Below are 17,680 nucleotides of genomic sequence, written 5' to 3'. Positions count from 1 at the left end.
CCCTGGAGGGGCTGAGGCGCCGGGCCCCTCCGGCCTCCGCCCGGGCCTGGGCCTGGGCCTGAGACGGCCAGCAGGAGCCCCAGGGCGGCACAGGGAGAGGCGCCGCGGGGCTTCCCGGTGCTGGCAACGTCCCTCAGGGAGGAGCAAGTGCCGCTGCGAAAAAACTGCAGCAGATTTGGGGGGTGGATTAAAAAATAACGGTTTGGGGGGAGCTGCTGCCTGGGGAGAGGGCTGAGGAGACGGTGGGGGCGGGGCCTGCGCGGGTGGGCGGGGCTTAATTGGGCGTGGCCTGAGAGGGGGCGGGGCGTAGAGACCCGCGCATGCCGTTAGGCGTGCATAGACAGCGGATGTCGTCGGCGCGCGCGCCGGCGCCGCTTCCGCGCGGGGTCACGTGAGGGAGGCGGGGGAGTGGGGGTGTGTGCTGTTACCTGACGGGGCGGCCGCTGGGCCCCGGGGGGTTCCCGGGGCTGAGCCCCTCGGCCGCGGCCTCCTCCTCCTCCTCCTCCTCTTCTTCCTCCTTCGCCGCCGCCATGGAGGGCCCCGCCCTGCCCATCCGCCGGTCCCGCCGGGCCCTGGTGGAGGCCGTGAGGGAGCAGCCCTTCCTCATCGTCACCGGCGAGACGGGCAGCGGCAAAAGCACGCAGCTGCCCAAGTACCTCTTCGAGGCAGGTAACGGCCGGGGAGCGGGGGGAGACCCCCGAGAGCCCCCTCCGCTCGGCGGCCTCGGCCCTGCAGCGTGGGAAGTGGGCGCAGAGAAATGCGGATAATCCTCCTGCCCCCTCGGGGGGGGGGGGGGGGGGGAAGGTGTGCGCGGCTGCAGGCTGCGCTGGGCGGGGGGGACAGGTGGCTCGATTGAACCTTTTAAACTAAAAAACGGTGGTGCCCTTGTGTGTATCGCGTAGGTGCTTGTGTATGACCTGAGCCTGAGCAGCGCAGCTCAGCTGTCCCTGCTCTCCCTGTCTCTCCCGCAGGCCTCGCCAAGCACGGGGCCATTGGTGTCACCCAGCCCCGGCGCGTTGCCACCATCTCGGTGGCGCAGCGGGTGGCCGAGGAGATGGGCTGTTCCCTGGGCAGTGTCGTCGGGTACCAGGTCCGCTTTGATGACTGCACCACCGAGGTAGGGCTGGGAGGACTGTGGTCCTGCAGGTGTCGCCGTGGCAGGGTGTGCTGGGGTCAGCAGGTCACAGCTCAAGGTGTTTGGCTTGTGGGCCTCTCCGTGGAGTGGCACAGCCCTGTGGCCTCTCCTGGGGCTTTGTGTGCAGAAGGTCTCGGAGCCTTGAGAAGCCGCCTGTCCCAGCTGCGGTGAAGCTGCAGTTGTGTGTCTCGTATAACTCATTTGATCAAGTGTTTTAAACGCTTGGAAGTGATGCAGTGCATAACCACTTGTGATGCAATCTCAGTGTGTGTTCTGGACAAATGTGTGATCTATGTAGAAGTGTTTACTTTGAAGTAAAAATCGAGGATGACAGCTGAATGTCGAATTGAACCTTTCAGGATACTGCCATCAAGTATATGACTGATGGCTGCTTATTGAGGCACATATTGGCAGACCCCCTTCTCAGCAAGTACAGTATCATCATTTTGGATGAAGCCCATGAGCGGAGCCTCAGCACTGTGAGTGTCACTTTATATCTGTCCTTTTTGGGTCACTGTTTCTCCTTTATTGAGGTCTACTTGTACTTTTATTTCACTTCTGCACAATCCTCAAGGTTTCTGTCTGACTTTCCATGAATTCACTTTATCCTTTTGCTGTCCTAAGACCGTAGAATTGCTGCTTTTTTGTTACAAATATGATGCGGCCTGTAGTCCTGTTGGAATTGTTGTAGCTGTTGTGTTTGGAAGCAGTTAAAACTTGGCTGGCTATTGGATAGTTTCCCAAAATTTCCAGGAGTTTGAAGCCAGCACAGTGAACACAAAATTAATTAGAATCCTAATTTAAAAAAACATGCACAAAACCCCAAAACTGTGGAACATCTCTCTCACTCTAAGGCTGAATGTTCCTTAGGGTGTGTATTTGACTGTGCAAAGAGATTACAGCTTTTGGGACCATGGAAGTGTCTAGGTTGACCTAAGTACCGAAAGCTATCAAAGGTCACCCTGACCCTTCTGTGGCAAACAAAGTGAGACTTGAGTCACTCAGTCCTCAAGAGATTGTTTTGTGTGTCAAACAACATACCAATCCAGCAAATAATATAACAGTCCAGCTGGGGAAAAGGGGAAATGCTTTCTGAATCCCGGTTCTGCCCTCGAGCATCTGAGGGGTACTGCAAGTAACTGAGCTAGGGTGATGTAAGAAATTGCTGTTCCTTCACCTGTGTCTAAATAAAAGGAGCAGATTTTTAATCCAGAGCACTGCAGAGTAAAATAGACTAGCTGAAGTCATAACAAGAAATAATCCAAGAAAGGAGGGCGCACACTCAGTCAGGTAAGGTATGCTGGACAGAGGTGATGGCTTTTTAAAAGGGGTCTGAGGTAACTGCTTGCAAATGACTGGACCATGGGAATATAAAAGTGAAACCCAAAGGATTTTAAGTTACACCGAGTCTGTTTGTAGGCTGTGAGAAGAGCTGATAAAAAAATAATTAAATTCTGGAAACCAATTAGTATGCTAACAAGACAACCAGGGTAAGTGTATGTAATCTTCTGAGTGCTTAGGCCCTGAAGAGGTGACTCTGTCGTCCCTATGTCAGCAGGATAAAATCAGTCCCTTCCAAGTTTGTCAGGCACTTTTAAGAAAACTGGGGTACTAATGTCAGTTGCTTCTATTTTTCTGGTAGGACATTTTATTTGGTTTGCTGAAGAAACTGTTTCTACAGAAGAAACCACCAAACAGGAAGACGGCCATGAAAGTGGTGGTGATGTCAGCCACCCTGGAGGTAGACAAGCTCTCAGAGTTCTTTGGACACTGTTCCGTGCTGCATATTCCAGGAAGAAGCTATCCCGTCAAGGAGATATTCTGCAACCTGCTCAGCCCAAGGGACGTAGGCAGCTCTGCGTACGTTACAGAGGTCTGGCCAGTTTTATTTTGTCTCTGTGTTGTGTTCTCTGTTCTGGGTGTGATTACCAACTGTGAAAGACCAGGAGAATTAGCTGCTGTGTTGCTGTGTCCTTAGCATCTCTGCAGGGTCTAGGGAAGAATGAGTTAGTACTATGAGTTTTAGAAAGCGTGAGATTCCAGCTGTTACTGACTTGCTTGTTGTTTGTTTCAGGCTGTAAAAGTGACGCTGGATATCCACTTAAATGAACCAGAGGGTGACATCTTGGTTTTCCTGACAGGTGCGAATTTCTCTTTCAACAGCTGGTGGTTGTTCCAGGTGAAGCATGGCGTTGCCAACAAAACAGTACACCCTTCCAATGACTGTCTGGTTTGTCCCAGAGCAGTGAGTAGAGCAGGGAAAGTTGCAGGTTGACACACGTAGACCTGTGATAGTTTTCGGAGCATGTTAAGGTATATCCATGCCTACAAGATCAGATGAGAAAAAACATTAACTTAAAAATTTGCATATGCTGTTTTCTTCCTGTGCCAGTTTTACTGTTTATGTTGCCTATATGTTTTACTTTGTTGTTAATTCAGGAAGGGAGAATTTCTTCAGCTGCAAAACCCTATATCAGTGTATGGGCCAGGCACTTACACAGTCATCTCTTAGGGAAAAGCTTTGATGAGAGGCACTGTGAAAGGCTGTGTGTCACCTCGTAAACTAACTCACATAAATATTACTTCTTTCTTGTCATGGTGTTGATGACTGTAACACTGGCAAAACAATCTTGTTTAAAGATGGTGCAGGCTAGGAGGGCAGAGTTGTAGCTACATAGGTCGCTTAAATGCTGTTGTATGTTTTTTTTTAGGTCAAATTGAGATAGAAAGAGCTTGTGACTTACTTTTCAAGAAAGCAGAGTCTATTGATTACCGGTATGAAGTGCACGATCGGTCTGTTGAAGGCCTGCTTATCTTACCGTTGTATGGGTCAATGTCAACAGGTAAGAGCGTATCATGTCGTATGGAACTTAATTTACATAAATGTTAAGTGCAAGAGTTGTTATAAACAATATCCTAACCAAATATTTCTGCTGTGATTGGGAAAACCAGCATTCATTAAGCTGTTTGTTACAATGCTGTAGCACTGGGGTTTTTTTTTTTGGTGTTCATGAACTAATCAAACTTCAGACTCCTCTGTACTTTCACAGAAGCCCCCAGTTAAAATTCATATCCACTGGAAATGGCTTCACGTGGCATCAAGGTCTCCAGCTTAGGGAGGGGATATTGTGTAACGGAAAGGTCAGATGTCTTAGGCCCTTACATTTTGTTTTATATGGAGAAGACATTGCCAGTCGTTTTTTAGTGATGAGAGTAGACCTGTAAGGGAAGATAGTAGTAGTACAATGTTACACAATATAGAAAAGTACAGGTTATCAGAGTGAGTCAGTCTGTTTTATTTGGCAGCAACACCACAGTTAGTTTTAAAGAGTTAAAGGAGTTAAAGGCCTTTTGCCCTTTGCTGAACACAGACGCTGTATTTTCAGATGAACTTGCGTGCGATGTTCAGATGTGTGGGTGCAGCGTGTAAAATGCCAAGAGGCTGAGTAACTGTTCAGAAGAGCAGGACAGCAATTTCCATCTGGAAGTGCTGCTGAGAGGAAAGATCTGTTAACAGTCTGCAGAGAGGGAGCAATTTTTTTACTTTCTTGGCAGAGCAAAATTAAAAGTTGCATAAAAGAAAGGCATAGCTTCTTCCTTACTCCATGCTAGGTGTTACAATCCTGACTGAGAGTGATATTTTATATATTGTTTTCTTTTGTGCTTTCTCAGAGGCCATTGTATTTGAATATTTTTAAATACACAAGAGAGAATTTTTCTTAAAGAGATTTTTGTATTTTTCAAGTATAAGTGAGAGAATTTCAGGGGAAAATGGAATTTCCACCTCCCCTTTTTGTTGCTTAGGGAGCCAAATTAATGAAAACTGCATAAGCTGCTTTGTTACATGTTAAAGGAAGATTTGCTGGAAACAGGGGGGTTTTAACTGAATTGTTTCATGTTCACCTTCACTTGCTCCAATTGTTAAGACCCTTCATGAAGATTCTGTTAAGACCAGACATCTTGTTTGTTTTTCCTGGCTCTGGGTTAGGAAACACCCCGGAGAGCTGGCCTTTCTTGATCTCAAAGTCTTCTTGAATATGCAAGCAATAAAGAAGATATTCTCTGTTTTCTGGCATATGCTAAAAGAATACTGTACCTGTATTTTTAGTGAGCCACTTCCTAATTTCATTCAAATGACTTTCACTAAGCACTTGAGTTAAGTTTGCACAGTGATAGAGATGTGGTTTGAAATAAGAGCATTGTAACATAACTGGTTGTTTCACTGACTACTTGTCATTGTAGATCAACAGAAAAGGATATTTTTGCCAGCTCCCACAGGCATTAGAAAATGTGTGGTATCCACAAACATTGCTGCGACATCTCTGACGATTGAAGGAGTCAGGTATCATTTCCTGTCCTTCCTAAACGCTGTAAGAGGGACTAATTCCGAAAGTTCTACTAGATTTGGGAAAATGTGTCTGGCTTCCTTCTGCTACTGTGCCTGCCCAATAAATTACCTGTTGCCTTTTTTGCATATGTAACGGATAAAACCCTGCTCGATACTATTATATGGTCTTACAGATGACTAATATTGTTTGGACCCCAATTTGAAATCAAATCTCAGCTCCATTACAGGAGCGTAGTCTCCTTGGGTGCTGGGAGGTGTTACCTGTAACATCCTGTAGACTGAACCATTGCCAGGCTGCGGCTGACCAGCAAAGTGCAACTACCTGTTTGCAGCGATTGTAGGGTAAACATGTTCTGGTTGTCATGGTATACGTGTGGCAGTTACCTGCTTGTCTGCTGAGACCTCTTGTTTTCTCTGACAGAGTATGAATCTTTTTCAGATATGTGGTAGATAGTGGATTTGTGAAGCAGTTGAATCATAACCCCCGAGTTGGCTTGGACATACTGGAGGTGGTTCCCATTTCAAAGTAAGTTTTAAAAAGGTTGTGTGCTTGGTGTTTCTGGGAGTTGCTCTGAGAATACTGTATTGGTTGATCTTTTTTAAAAAAAAAAAAAGGGAGGAGGGGCAGTGGCTTTGAGGCTCTGTAATTTAAAGCCATTTCGTTTGCTGCTAAATAGAAAGTTGTTCTGGACATATAATTTCCTGTAAGTTACAGGCATTAAGAAGGAATTGACCCTGCATTGTCTATAGTCTGTACAGAGGCTCTCATGTCATCTTGTGTTTGCTGAATACAACAGCCTGATTCAGAGAAGCTTAAAAAAATCTTCCATTGTACAGAAATGCTTCTTTATTATGCTAGTTCTTGCATAGCTGGATTTCTCAGTTGCTGCACAGTATAATATATCTTCCATCTACAAGCACAAAAATTGCTATTATCATAATTACAGTGTGCTGCTTTGGATAATAACAGAAGGGATCAAGAGTTTGGATTTTTTTTTTTTTTTTTCCCTGCCTTTCTGTTTTGGAAGGAGCGAAGCAAGGCAACGAGCTGGCCGAGCTGGCAGGACATCATCTGGAAAAAGCTATCGGCTATACAGCAAAGAATTCTGGGAGCAATGCATGCCTGATCACACTGTCCCAGAGATCAAGAGAACCAGTCTGACATCTGTGATCCTGACCTTGAAGTGCCTTTCCGTGCATGATGTCATAAGGTAACCTCCATGGAGCGGGGGGATTATCGCTCTCTTCGTGAGCCTCAGCAGCAAGGCAGCGCGGGCACCAGCAGCCTGTTGGCAGGAGGCAGGATTAGGTCCCCGGCCAACTGTGGCGCTTCGATACAATCAGCTTTTCTGCTGTTCTCCTCGGTCTTTAATGCCAGATTGGATCTTGGGCTCAGTTTGAGGTTCTGCCAAAACTTGTTCTTTCTTTCCAAGATTAAATAGTTAATAGAGTTCTTTTAAAATACTGGTGGTTATATCCCCAAAGCTCCATCTTTGTGGAATTGTTTAATTTTGGGATCATACATGTACAGAAAATACAGTTCACCTTTGGATGTGCCATGCTGTCATCATAACTCTTCAGCTTGAGGCTGTACATGTAGTAACGCACCCGTATACTGGAGATGCTTAGGTGTGCTTTGGTCAGACACCTGTCGTGGAGGGTTACAAAAGTATTTTAATAAATAGGAAAACTAACAAAGCTATACTGAGTCTGAACAGGGAGGGTTTTTTTTACTTTTTTTTTTCTACTATAGATTTCCCTATTTGGACTGCCCTGAAGAAAGGCATATTTTAGAAGCTCTCAAGGAACTTTACCAGTGTGATGCTATTGACAGGTAAAAAATAAAGGGATATAGTCACTACAAGAATTTGAGATCTAGTGGCTTAACTGGTGTTAGTGACTAAAGGGCTTCCGCTGGCAGTAGAAATGTTTTCTCATTCAACCAGGAAGTTAACTACTGGGTTTTAATATGCTGCCTGTAAAATTAGGGTTAGAGAGTGGCGTAGGAGTGGAGAGATGCAGATTAATTTCTCCACATTGTCCTGGAGTTCTGGGTGACCTCAAACAAATTACCTCAACCCTCTCTGCTGTAGTTCCTGATAGCAGATCCCAGACTGTTGTGACTGTTGTGCTTAGGCACTAGCTGTGAGGCCCATCCAAGAACTTGAGACAGGAAGCAAGATCTTATCCTAAGCTTCCAGGAATTCTTCTTGCAAAAAAAAAAAAGTATATCTTAATCTTAAGCATCCAATACACTTAAAGCTGGCTTTGCCTGCCATGAAGCAGGCATAAGCAAACTGGAGAAAGGCGAAACGTTCTTCTGCTAGTGACACGTGCTTCATGTCTCCAGCACCTGCCTGGGCACACGCAGACTGCAGCGTTGGAGCAGTCCGCAGGGAAATGCTTCTCTTGGGTTCTTTATCAGTCAACGGTGGCTGACATTGTGCGTGCATGTTCTGATTGACATTTAAATGTAGTTTTGTTGAATCTGGTGTTTGAATTTTTTTCCTGGGATAAGGAGAGGCCACGTGACAAGACTGGGTGAATTCTTGGTGCAGTTTCCCCTCCCTCCCAACCTGACCTGTGCTGTCATAAAAGCTGCTTCTCTTGACTGTGAAGATCTGCTGCTTCCCATAGCAGCCATGTTGTCTGTGGAAAATGTCTTCATTCGTCCAGGTAGGAAGCCCCTTATCCCAAAGCACCCTTGGGTGGGTAGGGAATTCTGCTTGGGCAGAGATACCTCAGGCAATGGTTAGGCAGCACGTGCTGCTTCATCTGGAGGCTTCTTCTACAGCGTCCCTCTACAGGGCTTTTTGCTCCCAGTAGTTTTCTGTGCTAATAGTTTGTGAGGCCACAGTATCTTATAGGTGTATCTCAAGGGTATAAGGTGGGAACTGATTCGGTATTTTCAACACAAGCCTTTATCTGAGTGTAAGGATACTCCTGCCAGGGAGCAAGCTGGTCTCCTTAGGTAGGCCCAATACTGGTGGGAGACGTAAGAATTTACTTTAGTGCTTTAAGTAACCCTTATGTTGCAGTGTGAGGAAGATTCCTCAAGTGCAATGCCTTGTGTCCCAGAGCACATCATAGCAGATCCGTAGGGAAGATTGATAAGATTAGGACAAATACATAATGGCGTTTTGCCTGTATGCTTTTACAACTTCCTGTGGTCTTGGAGTCAGGGCCCGTTGCATGCTGGGAACTGGACAACAGCTATTCCAAAGACTTCAAAATAGCATGGAATTGGGTCACATTTGTCCCAAGGCTGTGAGCTATAAAGCCACATATTGGTAAGCAAGTGAATTGCTGGGAGGTTGTAAGAGGGAAAACTGTGTTGCAGGAGGGAAAAGAAGGAAAAAAAAAAAAACAACCCTCTAAAAAACCAACAGCCAAACCCAGCGGAAAACCAAAACGCACCACAGCAGGTGTTTTGCTGTTGGTCTCAGTACAGACAACGGGGACTGATTAATTTGTTTTTAATGAATGGGGTTGCCTCTGGATTGGCTTTTCTGTTCCATAGCTCTGTTTAACCAAATAGACCTTTTAAGTTACTGCGAGAAGCTCAACTTGTCACTGCCTCAGATTCCAGTGTTTTTCTAAACGGAAAATGTAATTTTGCTGTGGTTCCAAGTTAGCACCTCTCACTAGTTCTAAACTCTGTCTACTCCTTCCTATCTTCTTGCCCTTCCAGTCTGCCCCCAAACTGTCCCCCCCAGTGCTACATCTAGGCTTTATATGGAGCACAGTCTTTGCGGGAGACCTTTGTCCTTTCTAGTCACTCATCGGCTCTGGTCCAGTTATCTCTGTAGTCTATTAACCGCGCTGTTAGCGCAAGAGCTGAAGACACTGCTGGCAGTGCTGATAGCCTGGATTCTGTGCTGGGGTCCTTCCGATTCCCACTCATGTGTGCTTGCTTTCCCATCCTCCATCTGGCAATATGCCCTTGTTATTTGTTCAGCTAGCTAATGTACACGTGTTCATTGCTCTCCAGCAACCCCCCCCCATACCTTAGGATGCAAACACCGAGACTCTCGTCCTGAAGGCACTTGCTCATGTGCAGTGTGTGTACGAACAGGCCTCCCTACTTCATCAGTGTTGTTTTAATGCCCACAAACTTCTGACATCGCCTGCAGTAGAGCAGCGATGCGATGCATTGGCCTTCGCAGCCATATCCGTCTCCACCACGGGGAACAGGTTGTGCTGGGCAAGAAATTCTTTGGGTATTTAAAACTTGAGATAATGCTTTGGAAATGTTGCTTTTGCCTAGCATATTCCTAGCATTTAGTGAAGGTGAATTCTCACTAAACTCACAGATTCAATTTTTTCTAGACTCTTGCTCATTTTAAGACCTCCATTACTATGGCACTTGAGGACTTGGACAAAAGCTGGGTTAGACAGATTAGATGGTGCTATGATGGGGCGGTTTCAACAGTCTTGTGTTTTTCTCTCTGGGCAAAACTTTCACTTGATCCCAGTGAGCTGTTTGTTTAAGGTTGCTGTTCCTTTATCTTTCCATGTCGGCATCTGAATTGGTTGTGAGAGAAATATGTAGAACCTTTCTTTCTAAGAGACTAGAATTGTTCATCTCTAGTGCTGACTGATGAGATTAATCACAGATTTAATAGCATCTACGTGTTCTTGTTCAGCAGTAGTGGAAGGAGGAGGAACTGTAAATGCAGCTGCGGAGAAGAGACAAATCTAAAAATAACATGAATAAAAAGCTGAGGCTGTCAAACAGACTTTGGAGAGAGGCTAACAGAAAATTAAGTAGGAGTCACAAATAAAAATTACTTTGTTAAAGCGAGATATAACTGCCTTCCTCAGGTGATCCTCAGAAGCAAAAGGAGGCTGAGCTTCAACATCAGGAACTTTCCTCACAAGTGGGAGGATGCAATGACTTTGCAACCCTCTTAAATATTTTTGAACAGTGCAAAGCAAGGTATAAAATGATTCCTTACAGTAAGTGGTTTTGCATTGCTCATAACTCCCAGCTGCTGATGGTTTTTAGAAGTATTGCGTATATGCACATGTACTTATACCTAATTGCAGATTTATTCCTTATTGTGATCTGTAGTTTCTATCAAGACACCTATTATTTAAACTAACAAAGTATCTGGCTGTGTAGGTTGCCTCCTTTGTACCACCATAACAAAAAATAGAGGCAACTTTCTGCCTGCAGCTCACAAAGGGCTTCTTTATAATACAAGTATTTCTGTTCTCAGCAAGTCTCCTTCAGCTTGGTGCCAGAAATACTGGATCCATTGGAGAGCTTTAAAAACTGCTTTTAGTGTGGAGAAACAACTTCGGGAAATAATCAGTAAACTGAAACAGGTAAAAATATATATATTTTAATATAGAATTGAGCTATGTAAGTTTATATTTATAAAGACATGTACTGGACTACTGAGCCTTTGGCAGATGGCTGCTGCCTTTCTCCAGTAGAAACTAATCCACTTAAATACTTAGAGCATCCTTGCTGTAGCTTGTATAGCTAACAGGTAGGATGGTGGTAACAAGCAAGGAGGAGACTTTTCCTCCTTTCGTCATGGTTTCTGTAGGGTGAGAAACCAGACTTTAAAATCCATGGGATGGAGGGGGTGTAGACACTTTTCTTCAGAAAGATCCTGATTTATGTTGTTTTTTTTCTTTACGTAGCTGCCAGACTTCCCTAAAGAGACATTTGAAGGCTCCAGAACTGAAATACTAAGAAGATGTCTTTGTGCAGGATACTTTATCAATGTAGCTAGGAGGTAAGTAAAAAAGCCTGGAAAATTGAATGGAAAAGATATCATGCATATTCTTTAAGGTGTAGCTGCATATTGAAACAGAACAGTAAGGCTGTATATTGTTAAAGGTAGCAATTGCAGCTGAAGGTGGTGTTTCTGCACAGGGCTGGAAGCCTGATGGGCACTCTGCTTTGGGCACTCTGCTTTTGACTCTCGTTACATGCCTGGGGAAGTTGCTTACGTCCTTGGAATAGTAGTTTTTCTGTCTGAAATGAACTTGCAAGCTGATAAGTAGTTTCAGATATTAAACTAAATGGCTTGGAAATGTCCAATTATCATGGCTGTCAAAGACTTCAATCCCAAACCCTGTTTCTTATTGTGGTGTTACATCTGCAGTGTTACTGTAGTAAATTAGACAGATATATTTTATTCCTCATTGTTTTTTTACAGTTTAATTCTGGAAAGATCTTCCTTTGCTTATATATTTGAGTATTTTCTTCTGTGTTGCTGCTGATTTGCTTGGTTCAGTGTTACTGTCTAAGCACAGCAACGTATGTTTCATAATATTATTTTTTTTCCCCACAAACCTTTCAGGTCTGCAGCCAGGACATTCTGCACAATGGACGGACATGGCAGCATAGTCTATATCCATCCTTCATCTACAGTAAGTTACCAAAGTCTGTTAATAAAGTAGCAAAGGATCTATAAAAGGAATAAGAGGCAGGTCCCTGTAAACTCTGCCCCTTCTGTTTGGTTTGTGCTGGCTTGTGGCCAGGGGAAGCACTGTTGCAGTGTTCATTTTGAGAAGGGAGCCTTGCTTCTTCAAATTTGGTAAATGTTTGCCTTATGAAATGAGTGTGACATAGACTGAGCTTTCTCTCTGGCTCTTTGAAGTTCCTGGCCAATTTTAAACATTATTTTCCCTGTCTGAAAATGTCAGCTTTGTTGAATTCTTGCATCTGAAGCATTGGAGGATATTGCAATGGAAGGTGCTCCAATTCTTTTTTTTTTTTTTTTAATCAGTTCTGAAATAATCTTTTAATTTTTCAGCTGTATAACCAGGAGACTCGTCTCGAGTGGATCATCTTCCATGACGTCACAGTGACATCCAAAATCTATGTCCGGACAGTGTGTCCTGTTCGCTATGAATGGGTCAAAGACTTGTTGCCCAGATTGCATCAAATTGATGCGTATGAACTGAGCAGTGTGGCACGGGAGGAGGTAACTGAAGAGGAAATAACCAGGTGGAAACATAAGGAGGAGCTTAAAAGGCAGCACGGTAAGCACGTTCCTAGTCCCTGTCGATGGCATGCGTAGTTTTCTTGGTTGGTGTGGACGTGTGTGTATATTACGTCACCAAATGCATTCTGGACTAGTAGATGTTACTCTGGATGTGCTTAACATATTTGATACGTGTGGCTTTAGCTGTTTTCTTGTCTTGGCACAGCTCTGCAATCCTTATTTTCCTGCCTCTGCAGCGTGTGTGGTGGTGTTTGCTTACTGGTTCTTGCCACGCTACCCCCTTCTTTTGGGTTACTATAGCTGAGAGGAGCGGAACGTAGAGTTGAATAAAAGCATTTTGAGTCTGACCATTATTTAAGCTGGTGAAGGGTGTCTAGCCATAGATACCCAAAATACTGTTCTGAGAGAGAAGTCCTAAGGGCTATGGGGCGGGGCGGACGAAACATGACCCAAAAAAACCCACCAAACAAAAAACACAGAGGAAAAAGTGTCATGTTTTGGTGAACGTCTCATTCTGACAATGAATTTAATGCCATATGTTTAAATAGTCAGTTTTAATTAAAATTGGGTGCCTGCTAAATGATTTGGCTACTTGACATTCTTTGAATTCTTCTGTCAGCAGGTTTCGTAAAGCAGCCAAGTATTCAGAGGGCCTCTCTACTCCTGAGCTGACCCTTCCAAAACGTTGATTTAGTATACAGCACAGGCACTGGCACTATAGTTCCTCTTCAGTTTCCTTAACGATAGAAAAAATGTAGACTCTTGTGCTCAGACCAGCATCTCTTTCTGTCCTGCATTATTGTATAAAACAACCATTTTAAATGATAAAAACACAAATTGGATTTGGTTATAAATCTGGTGGGAAGGATATTTGCGTTATTGGATAATGCCGAGGAGCCTCATCTATTTATCTGAAGTCCAAGGAGCTGAGCTTTGTTGGTTTTGTCCCCCTTAACTTTTTGTCTTCACCAGGCAAATGTAAATTGAGATTAATCTTGACCTTACAGGTGTTGTATTTCTCGGAGCTTCATAAAAATAGGTGGCTGAATAGCTGACAAAGGCTTAATTAGTGCCTCATGGAAGGGAAGGCTGCAGCATGAACTGAATTATTGTTTGAATCCAAGACAGAATAATTACAAATATTCCAATGGTGAATGCTGATTAAAGCTTCCTCATATCAAAGAGTCAGGTGCCCAGCCCTAGGAACAGGCTGCAGTAGCTGCTTCATTTGCACAGTACTTAGGCTCTCAGGGTCTTTGAATCTTTATTATTATTATTATTTTAAATTTTTTAAAAAACCTGAAAATAGGTCCTGTTTTTCTCTTCTTCTGGGAGAAGCACTCCCAAGGTCTCAGCTCAGTGGGAGAATGTGTATTTCTAATGGTGTCTGATCTGGAGTACTGACCTTTCCCACACCTTTATCTGTACGTTATCCTCTCTCTTCCTTCTACCTCCAGAAATTTATATAGTTTATTCTCAACTTTTTTTTTCCCTCCTCCCAGTGCTGTCCCTTCTCCTGCCTAAACCTGAGTTTGAGATGTATAATTTAGAGAAGAAATGGGCACATAGAACACAAGATGTCTGGTATCTGTTGCAATAAAAAGCGGGATATATATTTGTGGACAAGATGAGCCCAGCTGCAATTATTGACATGGGAGTTATGGCATTAATTTATTTTTTATTTCTTTTTTCCTCCCCGCTGTGTTAAAGTCTGTTCTCTCTGGAAGTCATTCAAATGACTGGGACTTGAAAAACATTTGACATTCTGCTGGGGGTTTTGGGTATTTTACAAATAGGAGGAATTGTAATGGTGGGTTTGTGTGTGGGGGGGTTTGTGTGGTGTTTTTTTTTTTTTTTCTATAAAGAAGAGTGTATTTCTCTCTTCTCTCCCCAGAAGGAGTCACAGACAACTCTGCAAAGAAGATGGAGAGAAGGAATAATGACCAATCAATACTGGATGCCCGAGCTCGCTATCTTGAGAGAAAGCAGCAAAGAGCACAGGGTTTAACTGGCTCAGAGAAAGAAATGGGGTAACACCCGCGGCTGCTCTGCTCCCCGTGTGAGGAAAGGCAGTTTGGTGCAGTTGTTCTGGGTATGTTTGCATAATGCAAAATGACTAACTGGAATGAAGAAAAACTTCTGCTTTGTGGTAAGTTTGAGTGCCAAAGCATACAAACGCAATCTTCCTTTGCTGCATCCAGCAAGGAAAAGTTACCGTGCTGAATTTTGTTGCTACATGTCACTGGCAACAATTTAGTGGCCTCAAATGTGGGTGAAGACATGATACTTACTGTGGTGCCAATTCTGTGGCATTTAGTGGACTCGGAAAGGTCTCAGTGTCATTATTAATAAAACTTTCTTAAAGGTTGCTTTTTTAAAGAAGTGGAACTGTCGCTTTATGTCCATTTTACTTTGGTTGTGGCTGTACAGTCTTCATGCTCATACACCACTCGGGAAAATGTGTAGGAATTGCTCTTTTAATGATGGAGCCATCACGATCCAGATTCAAAAGGACCTTTGCCACCTGCATTCTCTGTTGCAGACAGTGTTGTTCCTATTCTGTGTTGTGCTGTACCACGTACGTGATGGTTGTGGGTGAAGATGTCTTTGTACGCAAAGTCTTTTGTAAATATTTTCACATTCTTGCTAACAACGCAACATTTTTGTCAGGGATGACTTAGCACTGTGTGTCTTCCATTTGGCAGAAAAAAACCCCAGCAGTCAATCCAGTAGTCAGCCAGGTTACGTCCCGCAGTCTGTCAGCAGGCCTGCTGCCTACTGGGCTGGTTTTCTGAGTCTGGTGGCTGTTATTTTTAAAATGCATGGATTTTGGTCTGAAGAATGAGTGTGTCAAATGTGTAGGAAGAATACACAAGGAAATACTAGCTTTTTTCCTTGACTCAAGTATTTAACGAAGCAAAGAGCTGTGATGCGTTGTCATCATAAAGTTGGTTTCCCTCTCAATAAAGAGGTAATCCCCTACTGTCACTTTAAGAATCCTAAAATGTTCCAGTGCTCTAGTGTGGACCTTGCCTTTTCTGCTGTTTTTTGCTATCAGGAAGTAACATTTTTGTATAAGACAACTTCCAAAACACTGAAGAACCTGCTGTCGCTTTTCATGCCTCAGGTGTGTGCAGCTGTGTGTCATCTTCAGTTGCTTTTTAGGTAACCAGCTAACGCTGTTCAAGGGGTGTTGTAAGGAGCACTTGGTGCAAAGCGTTAAGCATTCCACCTCTGTACTGTGCAGGCAGTAGCTGATCAAAAACCTGGGGATTCTCTTAATGGGAAATAGGATATTATTCTTTATCAAGCAGGTCGTAATTGTCCCTCTGTCTGTGATTTGTGCCTATTAAAATGAGAAGGCTGAGGCTGGTCTGTGGAGCTGCCAAACCTAGCAAAGGCGGCGTGATTCATGTCTCTCGGAGCCCAGAGAGGCTGCGGCATCTGCTGCCGGTTGCCCTGCAGGGCCGAGAGCTGCCTTGTGAGGCTGTAAGAGGCTTAACTCGAGCAGCACTGGGGCTGTCAGCGGCAATAGCAGGAGCGAGCAGTGATGCCCGAGTTCCTGAGGGCAGGAGGATTGCTGCCGCCTGCCCCTTCTCCATACGGAGTGCAGCCCTGGCAGCAAGCTCAGGGCCTTTCTAGGTCCCAGGGGAATGCGTGAATCAAACAAGCCCTGGCTGGGATCAGGCTGTGGAGGAAGGGGCATGTTTATGAGTCTTTGGGCCCTTCAGCCTGCGTTCAGGTGGAAAAGGGTTTTGTTCTTTCACGCTGTTGCTCAGACTCTGCTTTCGAGAAGCCAGCGCTTTTTCTTGACTAAACCTATAATCTGGATTTTGCAAAAGCCCACCAATTATTGCTGTATACTTCGATTTATCTTGGCAATGTTACAGCTACTTGCAAGACAAATGATATCTGCCCCACAAGCTAGGTCTGAGATCAGGAGGTAGAACGCCCACTCTTGCTGGGGCTCTGTATCTCTTGGCAGATTCTAATGCCTTTTTTTTTTTTTTTCTTTAATTTAGTAGCAGTAAGGGAGGTTTTTTTTCCCCTTGTGTTCCAGGGCTGCTCAGAGGTTTTGAATTGTGAATTTTATACAAAACAAAATGGTATGAGGAAATAAGCATGAGATTGCAAAATAAGGGAAGATAAAAGAAAGGCAGTGTTTAGAGCTGCTGTTACAACACCTCCAGCCTCATGGTGAAGCACTTGGAATGCCCCGTGTGCTGCAGCCTGGTGAAAAGGATTGTTTTACCTGCTCCTAGGGGCTGGAGTTGCATTGGAAGTTAATAAACATAGAAGGAAACTTGAAGTTTCGCTGTATTACTGTACTGATTAACAGGGGCAGAGTCCTTTCGACCATCATCCCTGCAGGTTTGAGGGACTGCTGCAGCCCCCGGTGATTTACATCCTGCAGTTTTGATCCTTCCCTACTTTGTGGTGGTTTGCTGTTTTTTTTTTTTTTAATCAGGACTTGTTCGTGCATCGCAAGGGAAAACTCCTCTTCTATCGTCCCAGGCACTGTCCAGCGCGGTGCGGCGGTACAACACCCACACTGGCACCCTAAAAAGGGGGGTGGGGGGGTGGGGGGGGGGTGTAACTCTGGGCACGACCTGAGGGGAACGGACAGGGCCCTCCCTCACCCGCCGCCCCCGGAGCTGCGGGGCTCGGGATCCACCACGGCCCTTGCCTGGGGCTTCGCGCCGGCCGGGGGCAGCGCCGGGGCCCTCACTCGCTGCGGAGCTGCCGCCGAGGGGGCCCGATCCCGCCCCTCCGTGGCCACCAGCCCCGGGCGAGTCACCTTGCCCGGCCGCTCTGCCCCCCGCACGTGACCCGCCGGGGCGACGAGCGCGGAGCGGAAGTGACGCTACCGCACCTCGGTCGCATGATGTGGCAAAAAAAAAGGCCGGGGAGGGAGGAGTGATGAGTCCCGAAATAGTCCCTTCCGGTGGAGGATCCCTCCGCCTCTCCCATTGGCCCCGCGGCGTGTGAGTCACAGCACTCGCCGGAATCCTTCCGCCTGGCCGGCGCAATTAAGGCCGGTCCCGGCAGGTGAGGGCAGGCCTCTTCCTTCCGCGGCGGTATCCTTCCGCCGGCGGGGGCAGCTTCCGGATCGCCGCGGCTCTTCCCCGCTCGCTGGCCCGTTCCGCCATTGCGGTCCCGCTTCCCCGCGCCGCACCGGACCCCGCTGAGGTGTGACTCCGGTCCGGCCTCGGACTGGAGCCCCAGCCC

At 45.5% G+C, this 17,680-nt stretch overlaps 1 protein-coding gene across 1 annotated transcript; it reads left to right on the top strand.

The window, feature by feature from the left end:
- Window positions 1–530: 530 nt before the first annotated feature.
- Window positions 531–14,819, top strand: DHX40 (DEAH-box helicase 40). The gene is made up of 17 exons (XM_086475183.1): window positions 531–669; window positions 972–1,117; window positions 1,495–1,614; window positions 2,778–3,008; window positions 3,210–3,276; window positions 3,847–3,978; window positions 5,378–5,477; window positions 5,923–6,009; window positions 6,512–6,694; window positions 7,237–7,317; window positions 8,002–8,159; window positions 10,308–10,422; window positions 10,706–10,814; window positions 11,139–11,233; window positions 11,804–11,873; window positions 12,260–12,488; window positions 14,346–14,819. The coding sequence occupies exons 1-17, from the start codon at window positions 531–533 to the stop codon at window positions 14,483–14,485; spliced, it is 2,202 nt and encodes a 733-aa protein (XP_086331309.1). The 3' UTR covers window positions 14,486–14,819.
- Window positions 14,820–17,680: the final 2,861 nt, after the last annotated feature.

The sequence above is a fragment of the Leptosomus discolor genome, chromosome 18 (genome assembly GCF_034619465.1).
Source record: "Leptosomus discolor isolate bLepDis1 chromosome 18, bLepDis1.hap2, whole genome shotgun sequence".
Taxonomy (NCBI): domain Eukaryota; kingdom Metazoa; phylum Chordata; class Aves; order Leptosomiformes; family Leptosomidae; genus Leptosomus; species Leptosomus discolor.
The sequence above is the reverse complement of the archived record's forward strand: the minus strand, read 5'-3'. Positions and strand labels throughout refer to the sequence as shown.

Bases quoted from the DNA above. Each gene is read 5' to 3' on its own strand.
- DHX40 (XM_086475183.1), top strand. From the start codon at position 531: ATGGAGGGCCCCGCCCTGCCCATCCGCCGGTCCCGCCGGGCCCTGGTG. The intron at 8,160-10,307 runs GTAGGAAGCCCC...TGCCTTCCTCAG, and splicing joins AAATGTCTTCATTCGTCCAG to GTGATCCTCAGAAGCAAAAG. The intron at 12,489-14,345 runs GTAAGCACGTTC...TTCTCTCCCCAG, and splicing joins GGAGCTTAAAAGGCAGCACG to AAGGAGTCACAGACAACTCT.